Below are 18451 nucleotides of genomic sequence, written 5' to 3'. Positions count from 1 at the left end.
AGATCGTTAACGCAAGAGAGAGAGAGCAAGAGAAGGAGAGGGGGGAGAGGGAGGAGAGGTCTAGAGCGAGATCATATACAGACTTTGATTAGTGTGGCAATAGTGGGGATATAGAAGAGGAATCTTTAGAGTAATTACGAATCGCCGAACAGAAGGGAAACGCGAATACAGAGAAGAGCAAGTATAAAAAGTATAATTGTAAAAGAGAGAGAGAGGGGGCAGAGAGAGAGAGAGGGAGACAGAGACCTCCATTCGTACAAGGACTAGTGAAAAATGTAAAAATATGTTTAAAGCTAAAAAGCACGGACAAGCATATTTCTTTTAATTATGTACAAAAAATGTATAATTAAAGCAGAAAATGCCATCTGTAATATTCGAATTAAAAAAAAAACTTTATGAGCATATATAAATTTCTATATTACATCACCTGTTCATGTGCACCTTGGAGTATGTTGGAAACCAGAAAAAAATACATTGACTAACTTCAGATTAAGAGCACGTATTTATACAGGTTGTTGAACGTAAATTAATTCTCAAATTGATTAATGGCCCTTGCGTAAACAAATTTCTCCAGTTTTTATGAAATATGATAAAAATTGTTTAGATAATTCTGTAGGTTTATTATTTGATAAAGTCATGTTGGCATTAATTCTGATATGACGCATTGCTATAAAAATATTTAGAATTAAAATATTAATTTAAGATATGAAACATATCTGCTTTATTTATATGTCTTGAATATAGACTCCCAGTCAACAAGTATTGTTCTTTCAGAGCGAAATTGGTCGAAATAAAAAGTTTTATATTTCTGTAAAAAATTCCTATATTTAAAAAATCCAACGTGGCTTTAAAATTTCAGTTAATACCTTTCCAACGCGATTGGCTTTGTCATAGAAAATTAAAAATTGAGTTTTTATACTAAAAAAAAATGTTTTTGTTTTCATTTTTTTGCTCCCAAAAAACGTGTAAAATTGTTTAGGAAATTACAGATTAAAAAAAAAATGAAATACATGCGTTTTTGTATTTACTTTAAAATGAGCCCAATATAATTTTTTTTTATTAAGCCATTTTAAAGTTATAACATTTTTTTGAAAAAACACACTTTTTTCAACGCTGATTATCTCGCAATCTATGCATTATAGAAAAAAACTCCTGAAAGAAAAATGTTTGTTTTTACATAAACAATAAGTATTTGTCAAGAAAAAGTAATTTAGAGAAAAAATTTTTGTTCTTCATATTTTTTAAATTCATACTTTCTAACTTTTATACATAGGTAAACTATTCTTTATACCTTAATAATACACTTAGAAATTTGTTGCAGATTAAATTCCTATTTATTCTCCTTCATACATTACCAACTTAAGGGGAAGGAAGTAGCATTATAATCTACTATTTGGTTAAAAATTTAATTCTTTTGTTGAAAATGTACCTATTTTGTTATAAAGTCATATTTTTGGCAAAAAATTAAAATAATTTGTCGAAAGTTGAACTTGGTGAACATAAATTTTCTTTGTAAAGGTTCATCTCTTTCATTGGAAATTCAACCATTTTATTTTTAGAAAATTAATCTTTATAGTTAAGAAAAAATCTTTTTGGGTTGAACTCTTTTATTACAAATTTAATTATTTTTGTTGAAGATTCCTAATTTTATTAAAAAAATGATCTCTTTGTTTACAAATGTAATTTTTCTGTTAAAAAATCCTTTTTTGTTGTTATTAAGAAATAATTTTTTAAATTAAAACCGTCACTATTTATTTTTTGTTCAAACGTGACAAATATTTAAATTGCTGAATACCTCACAAAACGTGTGCTTATCATTCAAATAATGCACTTGATTTATTTTATCTTTCGAATCCGGACATTATTTCTGTAAATAACATGTACTAATGCCTAATATGAAACGTATTCGTAATGCAAATAATCGTCAGCAGCTTAAAATAATTGTTATTTAATTCACACACTAAAATTTAATGTCGCAATATTATACTGAAAACAGCATATGTTTTGCAGGAAATATATAATATAACATACATTACTTTAGTTCAAAAATTATCTGCTTCATTAAAACTAAAACTTTTTTGTTGAAAATTTATTTATTTTTTAATTTGAAATTTAACAAACTGGCTGAAAGTTAATCTAATTTGTTAAAAAATAATCTTTTTGTTGAAGATTAATTTCATATGTGGATAATTGAACTATTTTGTTAAAAAATGTTCTCTTTAAAATTAATTGTTTAAATTTAAAGGGTAACCTTCCCATTTCTTGTTAAAAATTTAATTGATCTTTTTTACTAGAAAATTTGCCTTTTCTTGTTGAAAACCAATCTTTCGGTTTAAAAGTTCAATTCGGATGACCTGTCTTGCCTTTCTTGACTTTCTTTTTAATTTTTTTTAGAGCTAGAAATTGAGCTTTTTTCTGATATAACTATTTTTATAAAAAATAAGGTTCTTTTTTGGAAAATTCTTATCTTTTGGTAGAAAGTAATTCTGCCTGATTGCAAATTGATGTTTTTGGTTTTAAAATTTATCTCATTTAGTGAAAATTTTTTTTTTCGGTTTTAGTATCAACTATAAAATTTATGGTTGAGAATTTTTTCTTTGTTGGTAGGACATTCTGAAATTTGGATAACCATTCCACTATTTGGATAAAAATTCAACTTTTTTGTTGAGAATTTAATCATTCTGTTGAAAATCTAACTATTTGGTTAAAAATTAGTTTTATTGTTGTATTATCAACTATCACATTTCTCGTTTGATAATTTATCTTTTCGTTGAAGAATAAACTTTTCGGGTTAAAAATTCAAATTTTGATGAACATTTAATTATTTTGTTAAAAATCTACATATTTTGTTAAAATTCACCCTTTTTATTTGAAAATCTAACTTTTTGATCAAAGTTGGTCTATTTAGACAGAAAATTTATCATTTTAGGTTATAGATTCAACTTTTCTTCCGAAAGATTCACTAATTTCATTAAAAAGTCAATATTATTCTATATGATTTGGTGGAAACTGCTACTGTTCGTCGAAGGAGATTAATCTTTTTTGTTCAAAAATTCGAATATTTGGTTAAATAATATCTATTTTTTAAATTCGGCTATTTGGTTGAAAATTAAGAACTTTGGTTCAATTTGAACTATTTTGTTAAAAATGAATTTAATTTCTTACCGATTTATATTTTTTGCTTAAAATTCATCTTTGTGGTACTAAATGCAACTGTTTTGTTGAAAATTCATCTTTTTAAATTGAAGATTTATTTCTTATGATAGAAATGTCATCATTTTCATTAAATTAAATAAATTAATTTGACATATATTTTCTAAACTGGAATGATTTCGTCTGCCTGTAAAAGATAGTGATAATTTTGAAAATGTATTTTTGCAGCTACCCTTTGCATAACATGATTTTAATTTTTTTCTGGCAATCAGAAAACATTTTGAAAATTATTTGATATAAGGTAAAATGAAATACGTAAATGAGGTAAAAGTACGCTAAAGCTGGTGTTACGGATTCGATCCTCTTGAATGAGTTTTCCGCGCCATGCATTTAAGCAACAGAAAGGTCGATTCTAAAAGGTTTTTAATTGCAGTAGAGAGTAAACGAGGGATGAAAAAATCTCGTTTACTAAACGCTGGGCAATTAAGGCAGAAAAACTTTTACCTTGACTGTTATAATTATTCATTATGAGTATAGAAAATTATTTATTACATTACATTAGGGAATATTTATAAGTAAAAATTTTTTTTTTAATTTTCAATGGTTCGTCAATTTTTCAAAATGAATTTGATTCAATAACTAGGTTTTTCATCTTGATATAATAATAATTATAACAATAACAATCATAATTCAAAATAATGAATTTTTAAAATTAAATTTTTCTATTTTGACCGGGAACTGACCGGGAACTTAGCGCAATGACTTAATATTTTTGTGTTATGTTTGAAAACACAATAAAAGCTTTTTAATTGAAACATTTTTTAAAAAAATAAAGTACTGTCTAGAAACAAATATAAAATATTTTGATGTAACACTGAATCCTTTTTCAATGTTTTTTCTTTTCATACAAATATTGAAGTTACTTAATGTAAGTACTATTGGAAATGAACCGATTTTAAACTTCTTTCCAACACCATAATGAATAAAAAATAATATTAATAATAATAAGATATAAAAATTTCAAATATCTTTTGATGTGTTTAAAGTTTTTGAATACTTTAATTTGAGTTGAAATCGAGGCTGGATTTAAAATCTAAATATTGAGAACAAGAAACTATGTATAAGCAGTTTGTCTTTAAATTTATATAATTAAAATTTTTATAAGATCCTTTAAAAAATCTCTAAGGAGTTTTTTAAGAGTCTCCAATTTATCTGAAAATTCACTAAATTTCTAAATTATAATAGAAATGTTTGCAATGAATATAATTCTGACTTGGAACAGGAAATTTCAGAATTTAATTTAATTGTGACTTGGTATAGAAAATTTTCTAAAATAATTGTAAGTCTCAGTTTGGATAGGGAATAATTAAATAACATGAAATGAAATAAAAAAAAGTTCCCTTAAGAATTATAACCTTGATTTTGGAAGGGGGAATTCAGAAAAAAACATTTTTCTTTGAACAGGTAATTTTTAACCTAAAACAGGTTAAATTTTGGAAAGTAATTATGATTTATAAAAAGGGAATTTACAAAAAATCCCTGTTCCAAGTCAGAATTTGTTATATTTTGATCGTTTGTTATTTTAAGTATTAATTTGTTACGATTAAAGAGTTTTTTTTGAAAATAAACATTCGCTAAAATTGAAAGCTTCACTCTGCCAGATTTTAAATACTAGATCTTACAATATTTTTCAATTATGAGAGGAAATTAGTCGAAATTTTCTTAAACCAATAATAATAATAAAAAGTTTTGTAATTAAATATAATTCGGACAAAATTAAAAATAATTTCAAATATAAAATTGTAGTAATATAATATTTTTTTCATAATAACATTAAAAACAGTTTTTAGTTTCTACAAAGGTTAATTAAGTCATTATTTACTTCAACGATAATATAATAAATAATATAAAAACATTTGTCCATGTTTCATTCCCCAAAAATCAAATATTAGGAGAAAACTTTAACAAAATTTCATAAAAAAGGCCATTTTTTTAGATCTGCTTATAATTTAATCCAATTTAATTTCTTTGGTGGCAACTTTCAACTGCAAGACTCAGGAAAAGATTTTTTTGTTTTGGAAGACGAGACATTTTATAAAAAATTGATTTTCATTAAGAAGGACCATTTTAAGAAGGTAAAATTGTAATGAATAGGAAAATAAATGTTAATCTCTCCAGAAAAATAAAAAATTGATTATTCTTAAAAATGGCCTGAACGATTTTTTTTGTTTTTGTTCTTAAAATGATTGTGAGATATCCCAAAAGTTTAAACAGAAAAAACAGTGGTTGAAAATCTTACTTGAAAAATTTAATTGATAAATTACAAGTTTGGGCGGTTGTAAGAATTAGGCAAATATTGATAATTAATTTTACATTATTTTTTAAATGTCTCGAAATTTTCATTTTTTTAAAAAAATTTTCCTGCTTTGAATCATGAAACCTTTTCATTGTCTGAAATAAGACACTCAATGTATGTTAAGTGTGATATTTTTTACGATAGACATTTTGCAATTATTTAAACCTAAGCGAGAATGTGTAAACAATTCGAAAAAAACTATAATTTTTCCACTTACTGATTATTGTATAAATAATTGTAAACTTTCGCTCGGATCTCTCTTATCACAAATCACTCTTATCATTCATTAACTGCGTAATTAATTGAGGAGAATCGTAATCTATCTAGATGTACAGGAAAAAATAATTAAACAAATAAAAATGTTAATAATTGTATACCTTCTATCACAAAAGAAATCACTCTGAGAATTAATTATCTACGTTATTGATTCCAAGAAATACTCAATTGTCGAGATTTACGGGGAAAAATAATTGTTTGAGTAAATGAAACTTTGATATATAATTGAAAAATATTGTTAAAAAACTATATTACTTTCAATGTTCGTCACTAATTCCAGAAAAGTAATAAATGATTAATATTTCACGGAAAATAGTTTTAAGCGAATAATAATTGTTTCAACAATTCAAAATTAGTCATAAAATAATTAGAAACTTGTCAATTACCGAATACAAATAATTTATTTTTAAAAAGATCCAAGAAATTCTGTCCTTAATATCATTTTTCATGAAACTGCTATTTTGTATTTTGTGAGGCATTTTCCGAGGAAAAATACAGAGAGGTTGCTGGGGTCAAAATTAAAAGTTATTAGGTAGAAATTATTCCTTGAACATTCTTTAATAGATGATTAAACATTCACAAAAAGTTAAGAACAAGAAATTTATTTTTTCAGTTTTTCGAAACTTGAATTTTTTCCCCATTTAAAATCCAAAAATTGAAAGTCGAATTTTTACTGGTATTTACTTCAATGAATTTCGTTTCTTTTCTTCAAATATTTATATTTTATTTTCCTTTAGATCATGAATCTATGCGCCTGGTAAATACAGAAATTGAGGATTTTATTAATAATTCATTTAAAGAACGCTTTTTTTACTGATTGCACGAAACTAGAAGTGGTTTCTCCAATTGCGTGAAGAACATTTCGGCCGTTGTCGCATACGAAATATTTGCTATGCGGCATAACATCCTTCATCAGTTTGGTAAATAGGTCCAATCGACATAATGTTTTACATCCCGGAATCTTTAAAGTTTTCATTTTTTTTGGCACGCCTAAATAATATTGTACCTGCAACAAAATAATATTCCTTTTATTTTTTGTAGAGGTATATCATACATATATATATATATATTTATATATAAAGTCTAAAATCTCCTCTTCAAATGATGTATTTTAAATTAAAGTTCAATTTTCTCATTAGTGATAGTAACTTTGTTAAACGATAGATGGATTTTTAATCAAAAAGGTAAATTTTATTTTTTTAAAATCGAATTTTCATCACAGTATTGAATTTAAAAAAAAATTTATTAATCTTCTACTGGAATAGTCGAATTTCAACCAAAAAGATGGATTATCAACAAAGAAGATTAATTTTCGACCGAGTAGGACAGATTTTTAACAAATGACATGAATCTTTGTCAAAATAGTTTAATTTTCGTTAAAAAAAATCATTCTCATTGAATGGTTTCATGTTTATCTAAAAAGATAAATTTGCAACCGGAATTTTTAAGAGGCTTAGAAAGTTACAAAGGGATTTCAAAAGATTGGAAATATTTAAAGTAAGTTCCATGAATTTTAACATGTTTTCCCCATAAGAAAAGAGTTAGGAAGTCGCGGTTTCTTTCCAAATTTTTAAACTTACTTTCAACATTCCAATTAAACCGGGGTAATAGTTAATAAATTTAGTAATATTCCCCCTGTAGTATCATATCCCTTTGGATTATACAGGAAAGCTGCAGTTTTTTTTGATAATTTAAAACTTTCCCTCTTTTTACTGAGTAAGGTAATAATGAATGAAAGTTAACGAACATAATTTTTAAAATAATTTATCATTAATAATTACTATCATGCATCAGAGTAAGTCTAGAAAGTTGCGAGTTTTTCTGAAGTTTTCAGCTTTTATTTTATTTTTTAGTTATAAACAAATAATAAATGAGAACCAACAAGAATAATGAAATAATGAGTAGGAAAGAAGAACAACTGTGTAAATAACTTGGGAAAATTTTGTTTTAAATTACAATACGAAGCTTCTTGCCAAGCTTGCCAATGCTGGCGCCCGCAGACAATAAATTTAGATTATTTGATTCGTCTTAATGTATAAACTTAATTAGAGAAGACAATACTACACCCGAATCTCAGTTTAGCCGCTCGCCATTTAGCAATTCCTGAAACTGCTGGCCCACGAAGTTGCTCAAGGAGAGAGAGCCGATTGCAACTCTTGCCTCGGAAGGGCCACAGTGCGCGAGTACTCAGTCGTTTATATTGCGGAATATTATGCATTTGAATTGGTATATTAAGATTCCATTTTCCTATTTATATTATGAGTAAATGACTACAAAGTATTGAGACCAGTCTACGAATCGCCACGTAAAGTTCCGTCTTACTAAAGCCGGAATTTACCACTAGCAAATGTTGGATGGAGCACTTGGCTGTCTAAAGGGATTTATTAGGGATTCCCATCACCATGGAATAAACGCTTCAAAACTTGTATCTCATCAAGACCGCTTCGAGAGTAATACGTTTTCAAAAAGGCTTTATCCGTAGAGCCTTGTCCAAAGCCTTAATTTAGTTTACATTTTAGAGTACCTTATTCATAACCATCAATCTCCCTAAGTGGTCATAACCAGGAATTGATTTTCTTAAGACGACAATCGCTAACCAAGGTGAATAAAATGAAGTTGCCGTTGTACACCCAAATCAGATTAAAATCAGGTTAGATCGTGGATATCGGCACGTAACTTGGCTGCCCCTTCGGTGAAAACCGGATCTGAGGAACGGCTAGTCACCAGCGGAACTTCCTAACACTAGTTAGGACAATGAAAGGTTTCATTAAATGTCGCTCTTCGTAGATGCCACGGAAGTCTGGGTCAGGACCACGACAACGAGCAGCTTATCAAGAAGCCCAAATAGAGAATGAACACCTGAGAGCTCAGTTCGAAGATGCTTAAGAAGCATTCGAAGACTATCAACTGCCAGAATCTGTGAACCCTCCTAGGCTCTGTGTAGGCAGAAGACAGCAACAAGAGGAATCAATCTACGAAGCCTCCATCAGGTACGAATCGGCACTACCAGCAGCAGCTCGTCTCGAATCCGCCAGGAGAGAAGTTCTTCATTAAGAAGCCATCTATGCTGATGATGGTCGACAAAATGATTCCGGCATAGGAGTTAACAATAGAGGAAGGTACCTGTGAGGCCTGTCGCAATACAGAAGATAGAGTAACTATCTATTTGTCTTCGAACATGATTTATACACCCTTTTATTCAAGTATATTATTAAAGTAGTTTTTTTTTAAAATTTTACCCCTATTCTTTAAAATAAGCGTCGGTGACAAATTTCTGGCGCCCAACGTGTAGCACCGTGGTGCTCAAGCTCAGATAAAGTTCCGTGAAATGCAACTCAAAGTCATCATCGCAGTACGGAACATCAGCCTAAGACCCCACCTTCTTACGAGCACTTTCTGATTATCCAATCTCAACCCCCAGTTGATCTGCCAACTGAAAATCCAGGAGATAATCGATTAAGAAATGCGCTTGTTGATGAACCAGTGAATCCTCTACAGTTTGAACCAGCTAATCATATTCTGGCACTGCCAGGAATTATTAAACGGCAATGTGTAATTTTAGCACCCCCTGGAAGGGATGAAACTCTAAGAGCTAATCAGGAACAATTTACGTGGGATGGTATATGGAGGAATCTTCGCAACTATGTTCGCGCCTGTCTGCTTTTTCCCTATTGCAAGCTCTCAAGAACACCTGCTAGGAAACAACAGAAACCCGTACAACCGAATTGATCTTCGGAGACCGTGGCTATAGATATCATGGGTCCCTACTCAAGATTACCCCACGGAAGACGTTTCTTATTGGTCACAGATTTATTCTATCGCTAAGACGAAGCTTTTTCACTCGGAACTTCGAAATCACACAAGATAGTCCAGGTCATAAAATTCAAGGTCTTTTGGATACAGCCATGCCTTACTTACAGAAAACGGACTCCAAATTCTGAGTATATAATGGTGCGACGCCAGGTACTCTTTGATAAGAATTTTTAAAGACCTGAAAAGAATGTAATTTCTTCCCCTACACCTCTGTTTTCTCGACCTGAACTGGACGACGTAAAAGCGCCAGCAGGTCACCAGCAGTGTTCCATCCACGATCAGTCCGGCCTCAAAACTATGCAATTAATAAACTAGTATTAATACTAACATGAAGAACCGCAAAGTCAACATTTATGAATCGCTAATGTGTCCCTTAGTTACCAACGACAATGACCAACGGCAATGACCTCGAAAGTCATACCATTCCAGGTAGAATGATTTCCGAGTCAGGATTGGTTCAAGAGGCAAACGATTCCTCAGTAGAGGGCCCATCCACCCTTACTATAAGTTCAAACGTAAGTAGGAAGCCTAAACGGCTAAGCTAAGGCAGAAAAAATGCCCTATAAAGAAAAGGACAACCTTAAGCAGCTTTACAACTTCTGGTCTAGAAAGTAGTAAACTATTCCACAAATTTTCACAAGCGACAATGACTTCAAAGGTCATATTATTACAGGGAGAATGAGTGTCGTGTCAGAATTGTTTCAAGAGACAAATTGTTCTTTAGAAGAAGTAAGTAAAATATAAATAAAGAAGTGTAAATAAGTACACGGAGAAAAATGTTAAGAGATTAATTCACGGAACTGCTCCTTGATTCTACTTTAGCTTTGTCGCAACAACTAAGATCTCGGAAAATAAGTTTCAATATTTCCGATGATTCATGTGCAACAAAGTCTTTAGGAGTGCAACTTATTTTCTAAGTAGTTTATAAGTTTGAGTTTAAGCTTCTATAAATTTCGTTATTCGAATTATATATGATCTTGAAATAGTTGATTTAAAACTAAGGGGAAGAAGACCCGGTGGTATGTAGTCGCCCGCAGATAAAATATTTATATTATTTTTTTCGTCTTAATGTATTAACTCATCTACAGAAGAGAATAGTATTGACATTAAATATTCCTATTTATATTATCAGTGAATAAATATCAACTAATGAGACCGCTCTACGGACCGCCGCGCCACGTAAAGTTCTGTCTTACTAAAGGCCAATTCAGACTAGCCGTTCTCGGTTGCGGTTCGCCGGTTCTCGGTTGACTGGTGCAGCTCACACTGTTCCGATTCAGCTTGCACGATTGTCATTCTCACACATGTGCGGTTCATAGATTAAATTGACGTGAGTGATGTGCACCAAGTTCGAGAAATAGCTGACAGGCCTCGTGGCTTTAGCGAGTGCTCTCATTGGCTACGGTTGCGAACGGCACTGTTGAAATTACAATCGAACCTAAATGCTCGAACCGAACCGGAATCGGGACCGAGTACGCGCTGATTGGCCGAGAGTCCAACGGGACCGACGAACCCCAACCGAGAACGGCTAGTCTGAATTAGCCTTTAAAGCCGGACGCTACCACTGACCAGGGGTGGATGGAGAGCACTCGGCTGACTAACGGGTGTAAGACCTGTTTCTTACAATGGCCCATCTCTCTCAATCGTCCGCGTTGGGGGTATATTAGGAATTCTGATCATCGTGGAAAACGAGAGTTTTCCAAATCCGTGTCTAAATCCTTTATTAAGTGTACATTCTCGAGTACCATATTCATAACTTTCCTTCCTGAAGGATCATAAACAGGAATCTATTTCTTTAGGACTACAAACGCCAGCCAAGGTGCAAAAAACTAAATTGCCGTTATCAACTCAACCCAAGTACAAACCGGGTTTGGCTGTGGATATCGGCCCGCGATGACGAGACAGACGGGACGGATCAGGCAGGTACGAAAATTGAAATTCAAGAAAATGTAAAAGCTATTTGAACAAGAAATTTGATGAACTTTTTGTTTGTTAGCTTGGATCCATTATAACAGTCATACCTTTACATAATAATCTCCATGATGTTCATCCATACGATGTAATTCTACAATTACAGCACTGGAAAATTTGGGTACATGTGGAAAAAAAACATCCAAGGCCTTGAGAACTGCAACAATATTAAGATCATGAGCGCCATAAATGATCATCTTTCGGTTTTTATCCATCAAACCAACTTCTACAGAGTCCATTTCTTCTATGAATTTTTTGATCATCCTGCCTCCGTTTCGTCTTTTCATACTTTTACTATGATTCATTCTATCAAATTCCAAAAGAGTTCCATTAAGAAGATCACCATCTGGATAAACACCCTTAGTCCAAGATGGCAATTTAAGATTCATAAACTTTTCAGCTTCCAAAGTCGTGTAGATAAGATACATATCAAGCGACGATTTTATATCTTTGCCTGTCCACTCACTCAATTTTTCCATGAATCCTTTTAACTTTTGCAACTCTTCCTTTGTATCTCTCTTTGCTGCCTCGTACTTCATTAAGTATCTAAATATATCAAAAATTGAATTGTTAAATGTCCAATTAGGAAAACTGATTTTAAAGGAAAAAACTGATTTTTAATTAAATAGGTAAATTTTCGACAAAAAAGATGAATTTTCAATCAAATGGTGAAACTTCAATCAAAACAATGCATTTGTTTAAAATTTAAATTATTTTCAGTCAAAAAACAATTGTTCACAAAATCGTTTATACTTTTAATAAAAGATATTAATTTTCGATTGAAATAATGAACTTTTCACAGAAATATTACATTTTTCGCAACGTAGTTCAACTTTTAACCAATCAGTTGAATTTTCTAGGAAAACAGGAATTTTTAATATGAATATGAATTATGACTAAATTGATGAATAATTTACGAAAAGAATGCATTTTCAATAAATCAGTTTAACTTTCAAACAGGTAGTTGAATATGCAACTGGAAAATATCAATTTTCAACCAAAAAGGGAATATTTTAATATCCCATAAGAAAATTATTTTGAATAAAAAAACCAACTAATTTTCAATAAAATATTTCATTTTTCAACAAAAGAAACCAGGTAGTAGAACTTTCAACAAATGAAAAGAATTTTCCAATGAAAACTTGAATTTTTCATTAAAAAAGAGTATTAAAAAAAAAGAATGATTGAAAATAGTTTAATTTTATGCTAATGGAATAATATCTTAACTAAAGTGATAAGTCATTTACCAAAAGAATACATTTTTTTCAAAGTAGTTTAACTTTCAACAAAGAAGTTAATTTTTTAACAAAGAAGAATTAAATTTTCTTTAAAAAGAATCAACTTCTATAGAAAAATGAGGAGTTTTCAAAGAAATAAAAAAATCAGTAGTTAAATTTTCAATTAAAACCATTAACTTTCAACCAAAGAGAATATAATTTTTAATAAAATAGTTTTAATTTTAACTAAACAGATGGATTTTCAACCAAAGTGATGAAACAACAACCGAAAAAAATCTTTTTTGATTAAAAAGATCAATGAGAAAAAAATGGAATAGTTACATTTTCAATAAAAAAGATTTATATTGAAATAAAAATGTATTTTGTAACAAAATAGATATTTTTTCACCCAGAGATGGATTTTTATCTAAAATGATGAATCTTTAACCGACAAAATGAATGTTTAACAAACTTGTGTAACTTTTAATCAAACTGTAAAAGTATCAATAAAGAAATTGAACGTAATAAAAACTAATAAAAATATAAATTAATTTGAAATAAAAAATAGTTTAATTTGAACAAAAAGATAAATATTGTACCTAAGAAATTTATTTTCTACCATTAAGGACGAATTTCAAACATAATAGTTCAATTTTTAACCTTAGAAATGAGTTTTCAATTAGAATGCCGACCCTTTAACTAATACATTTTTTAAACAATGTAGTATAGTTCAGAGTTTTCAGAAAAATAATTGAATTGAATTTTTAACTAAAAAAGGATCAATAATCTTCCAAATATTACATGATTTAGTTTTCTTTATTAATAAAATTAATTTTCATCAAACAGATGAATTTTCAAACAAAAAAGTATTGTTTAATAGAGTGTTTTAAATTTCAAGTAACTACTGGGATTTTCAATTAAAAAATATAAGACCTCACAGAATTGTAATAGTTCATATTTCAGTGAAATGATAAATTTTGAACCGAGAATATTTATTTTCTACCAATAAAGACGAATTTATCAAATCAGGAACGTTCATTGACCAAATCAGTAATTTTTAATTATATAAAGTTTAACCTAATGAAATCAGTATAGTATTCAAAAATCAACATCGATTAAATTAGTCATTTTGAAAGATATAACCAGTAACTTACACTAATTAAATTACCTATTTTCATCAATCGAATCTATAACTTGCAATGTGTTAATCACTCATTTATGGTTAATTTTAATCATTTATTAAAAAGACGGAATTTAATAAAGAATTTCAATTTTTAACAATTGGATTGATACATTATAGCAGACAAATCAGCTAATTCTGTTGACTGAAAATCAATCATTTAAAGTGAGCATTTTACTAAGTCAGCAATATTGACAGATTCATTTGTTGAAATGACATTTTGTCAGTAGAAATTACACATTTTTTGGTAAAAGCATTGTCGCCCGCAGACAATAAATTTGTATTTTTTTTTCTTTGTTTTAACGTATTAATTCATTTAGAAAAGTGAGTAGTATTAGCATTTTACTGATTTATGTATATTATCAGTCAATAAATACAAACTCGTAAGATCGCTCTACTGATTGCCGCGTAAAGTGCCGGCTGACTAAAACTGGACGCTACCACTAGAAAACGTACCCCCTTCTTCAAATAAGTGGCGTTGACAGCATGTTCGATTAATTTAATTAGGTACATTGTAACTGATTTAAATCGTAGCAGTTAATTGTTTTAGTTTTTAAAAACTCACCCAGGACACATTTCAGGTAAAAGCAGGGTATCTTTTAATTCAGCAACACATTCTGTAGGTACCACCGCGTTCGGCATCAACCCCTTCAAAATCAAGTGCAGAGATTCTTTTGTACGATTGACATCTGTACTTCTAGCTTCTATAGATCCTGGGATGTATTTAGGTCCCAAAAATGCATCGTATTTAGTACGAAGAAATTTTCCTAAATCAAGTTCTCTTTTCTTGCCACTCTAAAGAATAGCGTTTATAATCAATTTTAGAATTTCAAATACAAAATTGATAAAAAAAATTTTTTTGTGTAGTATTATTCTTATTACCTTGGTTAGTTTTCCGTCAAAATTTTGATTTTTATAAGGATCTTTAGGGTAACTTTCATGTTTGCGATCTGGTTTTCGATCTCCGTGACGAGCTAGCTAAACATTGCAATATTTTATGACTAGATTGGTAATTTTTTTTTATGAAGCGCAAGACCCTCCATTTTTGTTGAAATTCCCGGGAAAAAATTGTAGTCTGTTTCTTATTTGTTTATATTAATAAGTGCCCCGGGCCTTCAAAAGTAACATAGGATTTTAAATGGAATAAGATTTCGAAAAAGTCTGGGAAAAACTTTTTATCATAAGCTTTTCGTAAATTGAATTACAGTCAATACTTACGAAATATTCTAGGAATCGTTTTACCTCAAAATGTTTAAATTAGCCCACCCCCTCATTCACTTTATATTGTGTCTGGAAAATGTAAAATAGCAGTTTGATTTAAAATTCCTGCAAGAGCCGGGCTTTCATGGAATTTTTTCAAATTCTTAACACAATTATTATTTATTAAGATATTTTGATTACATTTTGTACTTTATAGAATGTCAGTATTTGTTAATTAATGACATAATTAATAAATATTATGGGAGATGTTTCCTTTCAAAGATATTTGTCAGTTGTTTCAATGATCTCTTAATTTTTATGGGAAAAGTGTTAATTTTTAAAAAATCAACTTTTATTATTTCGATCAGTATTAATATACTATTTGTTATTTATAATTATTATCTATTTGAAAAATTTGTTTCATAGTACTATAAATAGAATCTTTATTCTTTTAAGATTAATGAGGGAGTCTCTTTAAGTATTCATAGTATAATGAAAAAAGCTGTTTAAGCAAATAATAATTGTCTGAACATTTGATGTTATCATTTTTTGTAATAAGTGTAAATAGTGCAGAAAGATTTAAAAAGTAGAATTTTTTCCAACTTTCCAATAAACCTTTAAAAGTGCATAACTGATAGTTGTTGAAGCATTTAATAACATCTTAAATAAAAACATTACATTTAAACAAATATATATATAGTTTAAGCAGCTGGAAAATGCATTGCATAAAAAATACTATCAACATTCACATATTGTGCTATGTATTTAAAAAATACTAACTCATAATGATTTACAGGAAAAATTAAAAATTAAAATATAATTACAAAAAATACCGTCATTTCCCGGAAACAATTTTCCGGGTTAAGGCGCGAAATTGAAAAGTTAAAGAGTTAAAATTATTTCTTGAGCAATTTTTCAGTAGTGACTAAACTTCAATTTAAAAAAGGTATATAATAAGTAGTTGTTTTTCCTATTCTTCTGGTAACTGAGCTTTTTTAATTCAGAATCTCAATTTATTACAGAAATTCGAAAACGCGAAAAATCTTGTGCAAATTTCAAAGTTGTAAAATTAAATTAATATAGACTTATGGGGAATGCCAAGACGAAACCTTTTTTTTATTTGAAGTTTATTTTTGGTTTTCCATTTTTAATCATAAAATTGAATAAGTGAAAAAATCCCCCCTCATTCAAGTATTCAACAAACCAAAAAATTGTCATAACTTAGCTAAATATTTCTTAAATGGTTCGAAGTTTGGCATCCACACGCAGCATACTTTAGTGATGCCTAAAAAATGACGAGAAAATTTTTAGGTGACTACTTTGCTATTTCCTGTCAATACTTTTTGTCAAAAAGACTAAAAAAATTGGTTAACGATCGGTTTCAATTCGCAATTAATTATTATTAAAGAAGAGAGATATTCATTTTATTTATTTTAGGCATCGCTAGAGTATACTGCGTGTGTATACCATATTTTCAATTGTTTCCATAATATTTGTCTGAGTAACGACGATTTATGAATTAGAAAAGTATTTAAATTGGGAAACAATTTATTACACTTATAAAATTTTTTCATTAAAAATGTTTATCGAAAAAAAAACTTCAAATTAAAAAATGTATTAGCACGTATTTTCAAAAATGACCATTTTTAAACTTAAATTTTTTTTTAAAAAAACATGATACCTAGCATTAAAAAGGTATATTAAAATTTCTGAATTAATAATTTTACTTTATTGTAAATTTTATTTTTAAATGCTTCCAAATAGTCAAGATAGAAGAGAAAATTTAAATTGTTAATGATTGTTAACTGATGGGAAATAATAAGGTTCTTAATATTTTGCTACCACACTATAATTTGTAAATTTTCTGACATTTTGAAAGAGATAAAAAGCTTTTTAATAATTATTATAGATTTAAGGAGCAGTTTTGCCATATTGCATAATTTAGCAGGAATTTTGAGTAAGTTTAAGAGATATTCAGAAGTTTTGACATGATGTAAAAATAATTAGAACTTGTGAAGGTTATTCAAGAATTTTGTAAGGTTTCACGAGAAAGAAATTTTTTTATTTTGCATGATTACAAAAATCAGGAAAATTTTGAATAATTTTTAAAGCTTAGAAGGTTAAGAAATAAGTAAATTCAAGAAATCCTTTTCACATTGTTAATGATATTGCAAAATTTTTTTATTTTCTTAAGGACCTTATAAAAATTATATAAATTTAAAAATAAACTGATAATACTTATTTTCTTGTTTTCAATTTTTAGAATTTTATTTCAACTTTAATTTAGGAGTTCAAAAAGTTTTAACAAATAGTGAGTTATTTGAAATTTTTATATTGTTTTATTATTATTATTATTTTATATTCTTTATGGTATGTAACAACAGTTAAAAATAGGGAAATTAATTTTTTTCAAATCAGATATAAAAGGTCGAAAACAATGTTACGGAATATGTGAACAGTTCCTCATTGCATCCGGGTAAATTCAGAACAATCCAAGCAAATCCGGCACAATTGAGGGGTTACGTAACCGGTTATAGAATTTTGGCGCTCCGTTTGGTTGGCCCCTGGAAGCTTGTAAAAAATGTTTCGAATTTTAATTTTGAAAACATGTATTTAAATAGGAAATTTAATTGCGCATCTTTTTTTCTTCATACAAAAAATTTTAACTCTTGTAGTTTTCGAAATAAATAGGAAAAACTATTTTTTCACCAGACAAAAATTTAATTACATTTTTGACTTCAACTCACGCTCAGTCACTCAATTTTGAGAATTTCGTAATAAAATTCACAGACATTACGCATTTTAATGTTCTTAGAGTAACTGTGTAGGTTAAAAGTTCTAATAATGACATAAAAATTAGGTAATAATTTTTTTTATAACGTTTCAAAAATTGGACATTGATACTTTCCAGCGCTTGGGGAGTCAAGCGAATTTTAAGCAAGCTGAAAGTTCCAGCGGGAAAGTTGTTCAAAAATGAATAAAGAAGTTTTCTGGAAAATATTACTTTGATTAATTTAGCGGTTAACAAACTATGATTGTTTTACTTCGAGAACGGTCGGTGCTCGCGCGTAGGCTAGATAGTCTGCGCTCGGGTAATCGAGTGCGACCGGCAGATCGTTCAAGGCGCACAGTGAAAATTAAATAAGTACTAAAAAATGATGTTTTCTTATCAATATATTCGACTTTACTTTTTAAGCTTATCGACTACTATATACAATAACATTAGAAATACATGCTGAAATAGATAAATGTACTTTAGTCCTCATCAGATGAAAGAACATTATC

The 18451-nt window shown here is 29.1% G+C and overlaps 2 protein-coding genes across 2 annotated transcripts in view; both read right to left on the bottom strand.

Annotated features, from left to right (window-relative positions):
- LOC117178550 overlaps positions 1-6698 on the bottom strand; it is a 55391-nt gene extending 48693 nt beyond the window's left edge. Inside the window, exon 1 of the mRNA XM_033369978.1 lies at positions 6600-6698. Within this exon, the coding sequence (XP_033225869.1) occupies positions 6600-6698 (99 nt within the window). The remainder of the gene's footprint in view (positions 1-6599) is intronic.
- A 4915-nt stretch (positions 6699-11613) lies between these two features.
- The window catches only part of LOC117178549 (venom acid phosphatase Acph-1-like), a 12714-nt gene continuing 5876 nt past the window's right edge, over positions 11614-18451 (bottom strand). The window contains exons 2-4 of the mRNA XM_033369977.1: positions 14849-14944; positions 14532-14761; positions 11614-12115 (exon numbers count right to left, since the gene is read on the bottom strand). Of these exons, the coding sequence (XP_033225868.1) occupies positions 11614-12115; positions 14532-14761; positions 14849-14944 (828 nt within the window). The remainder of the gene's footprint in view (positions 12116-14531; positions 14762-14848; positions 14945-18451) is intronic.

Source organism: Belonocnema kinseyi, chromosome 8 (genome assembly GCF_010883055.1).
Source record: "Belonocnema kinseyi isolate 2016_QV_RU_SX_M_011 chromosome 8, B_treatae_v1, whole genome shotgun sequence".
Classification (NCBI taxonomy): Eukaryota; Metazoa; Arthropoda; class Insecta; order Hymenoptera; family Cynipidae; genus Belonocnema; species Belonocnema kinseyi.
Note: the sequence above shows the minus strand (reverse complement) of the source record. Positions and strands in the feature narration are given on the sequence as shown.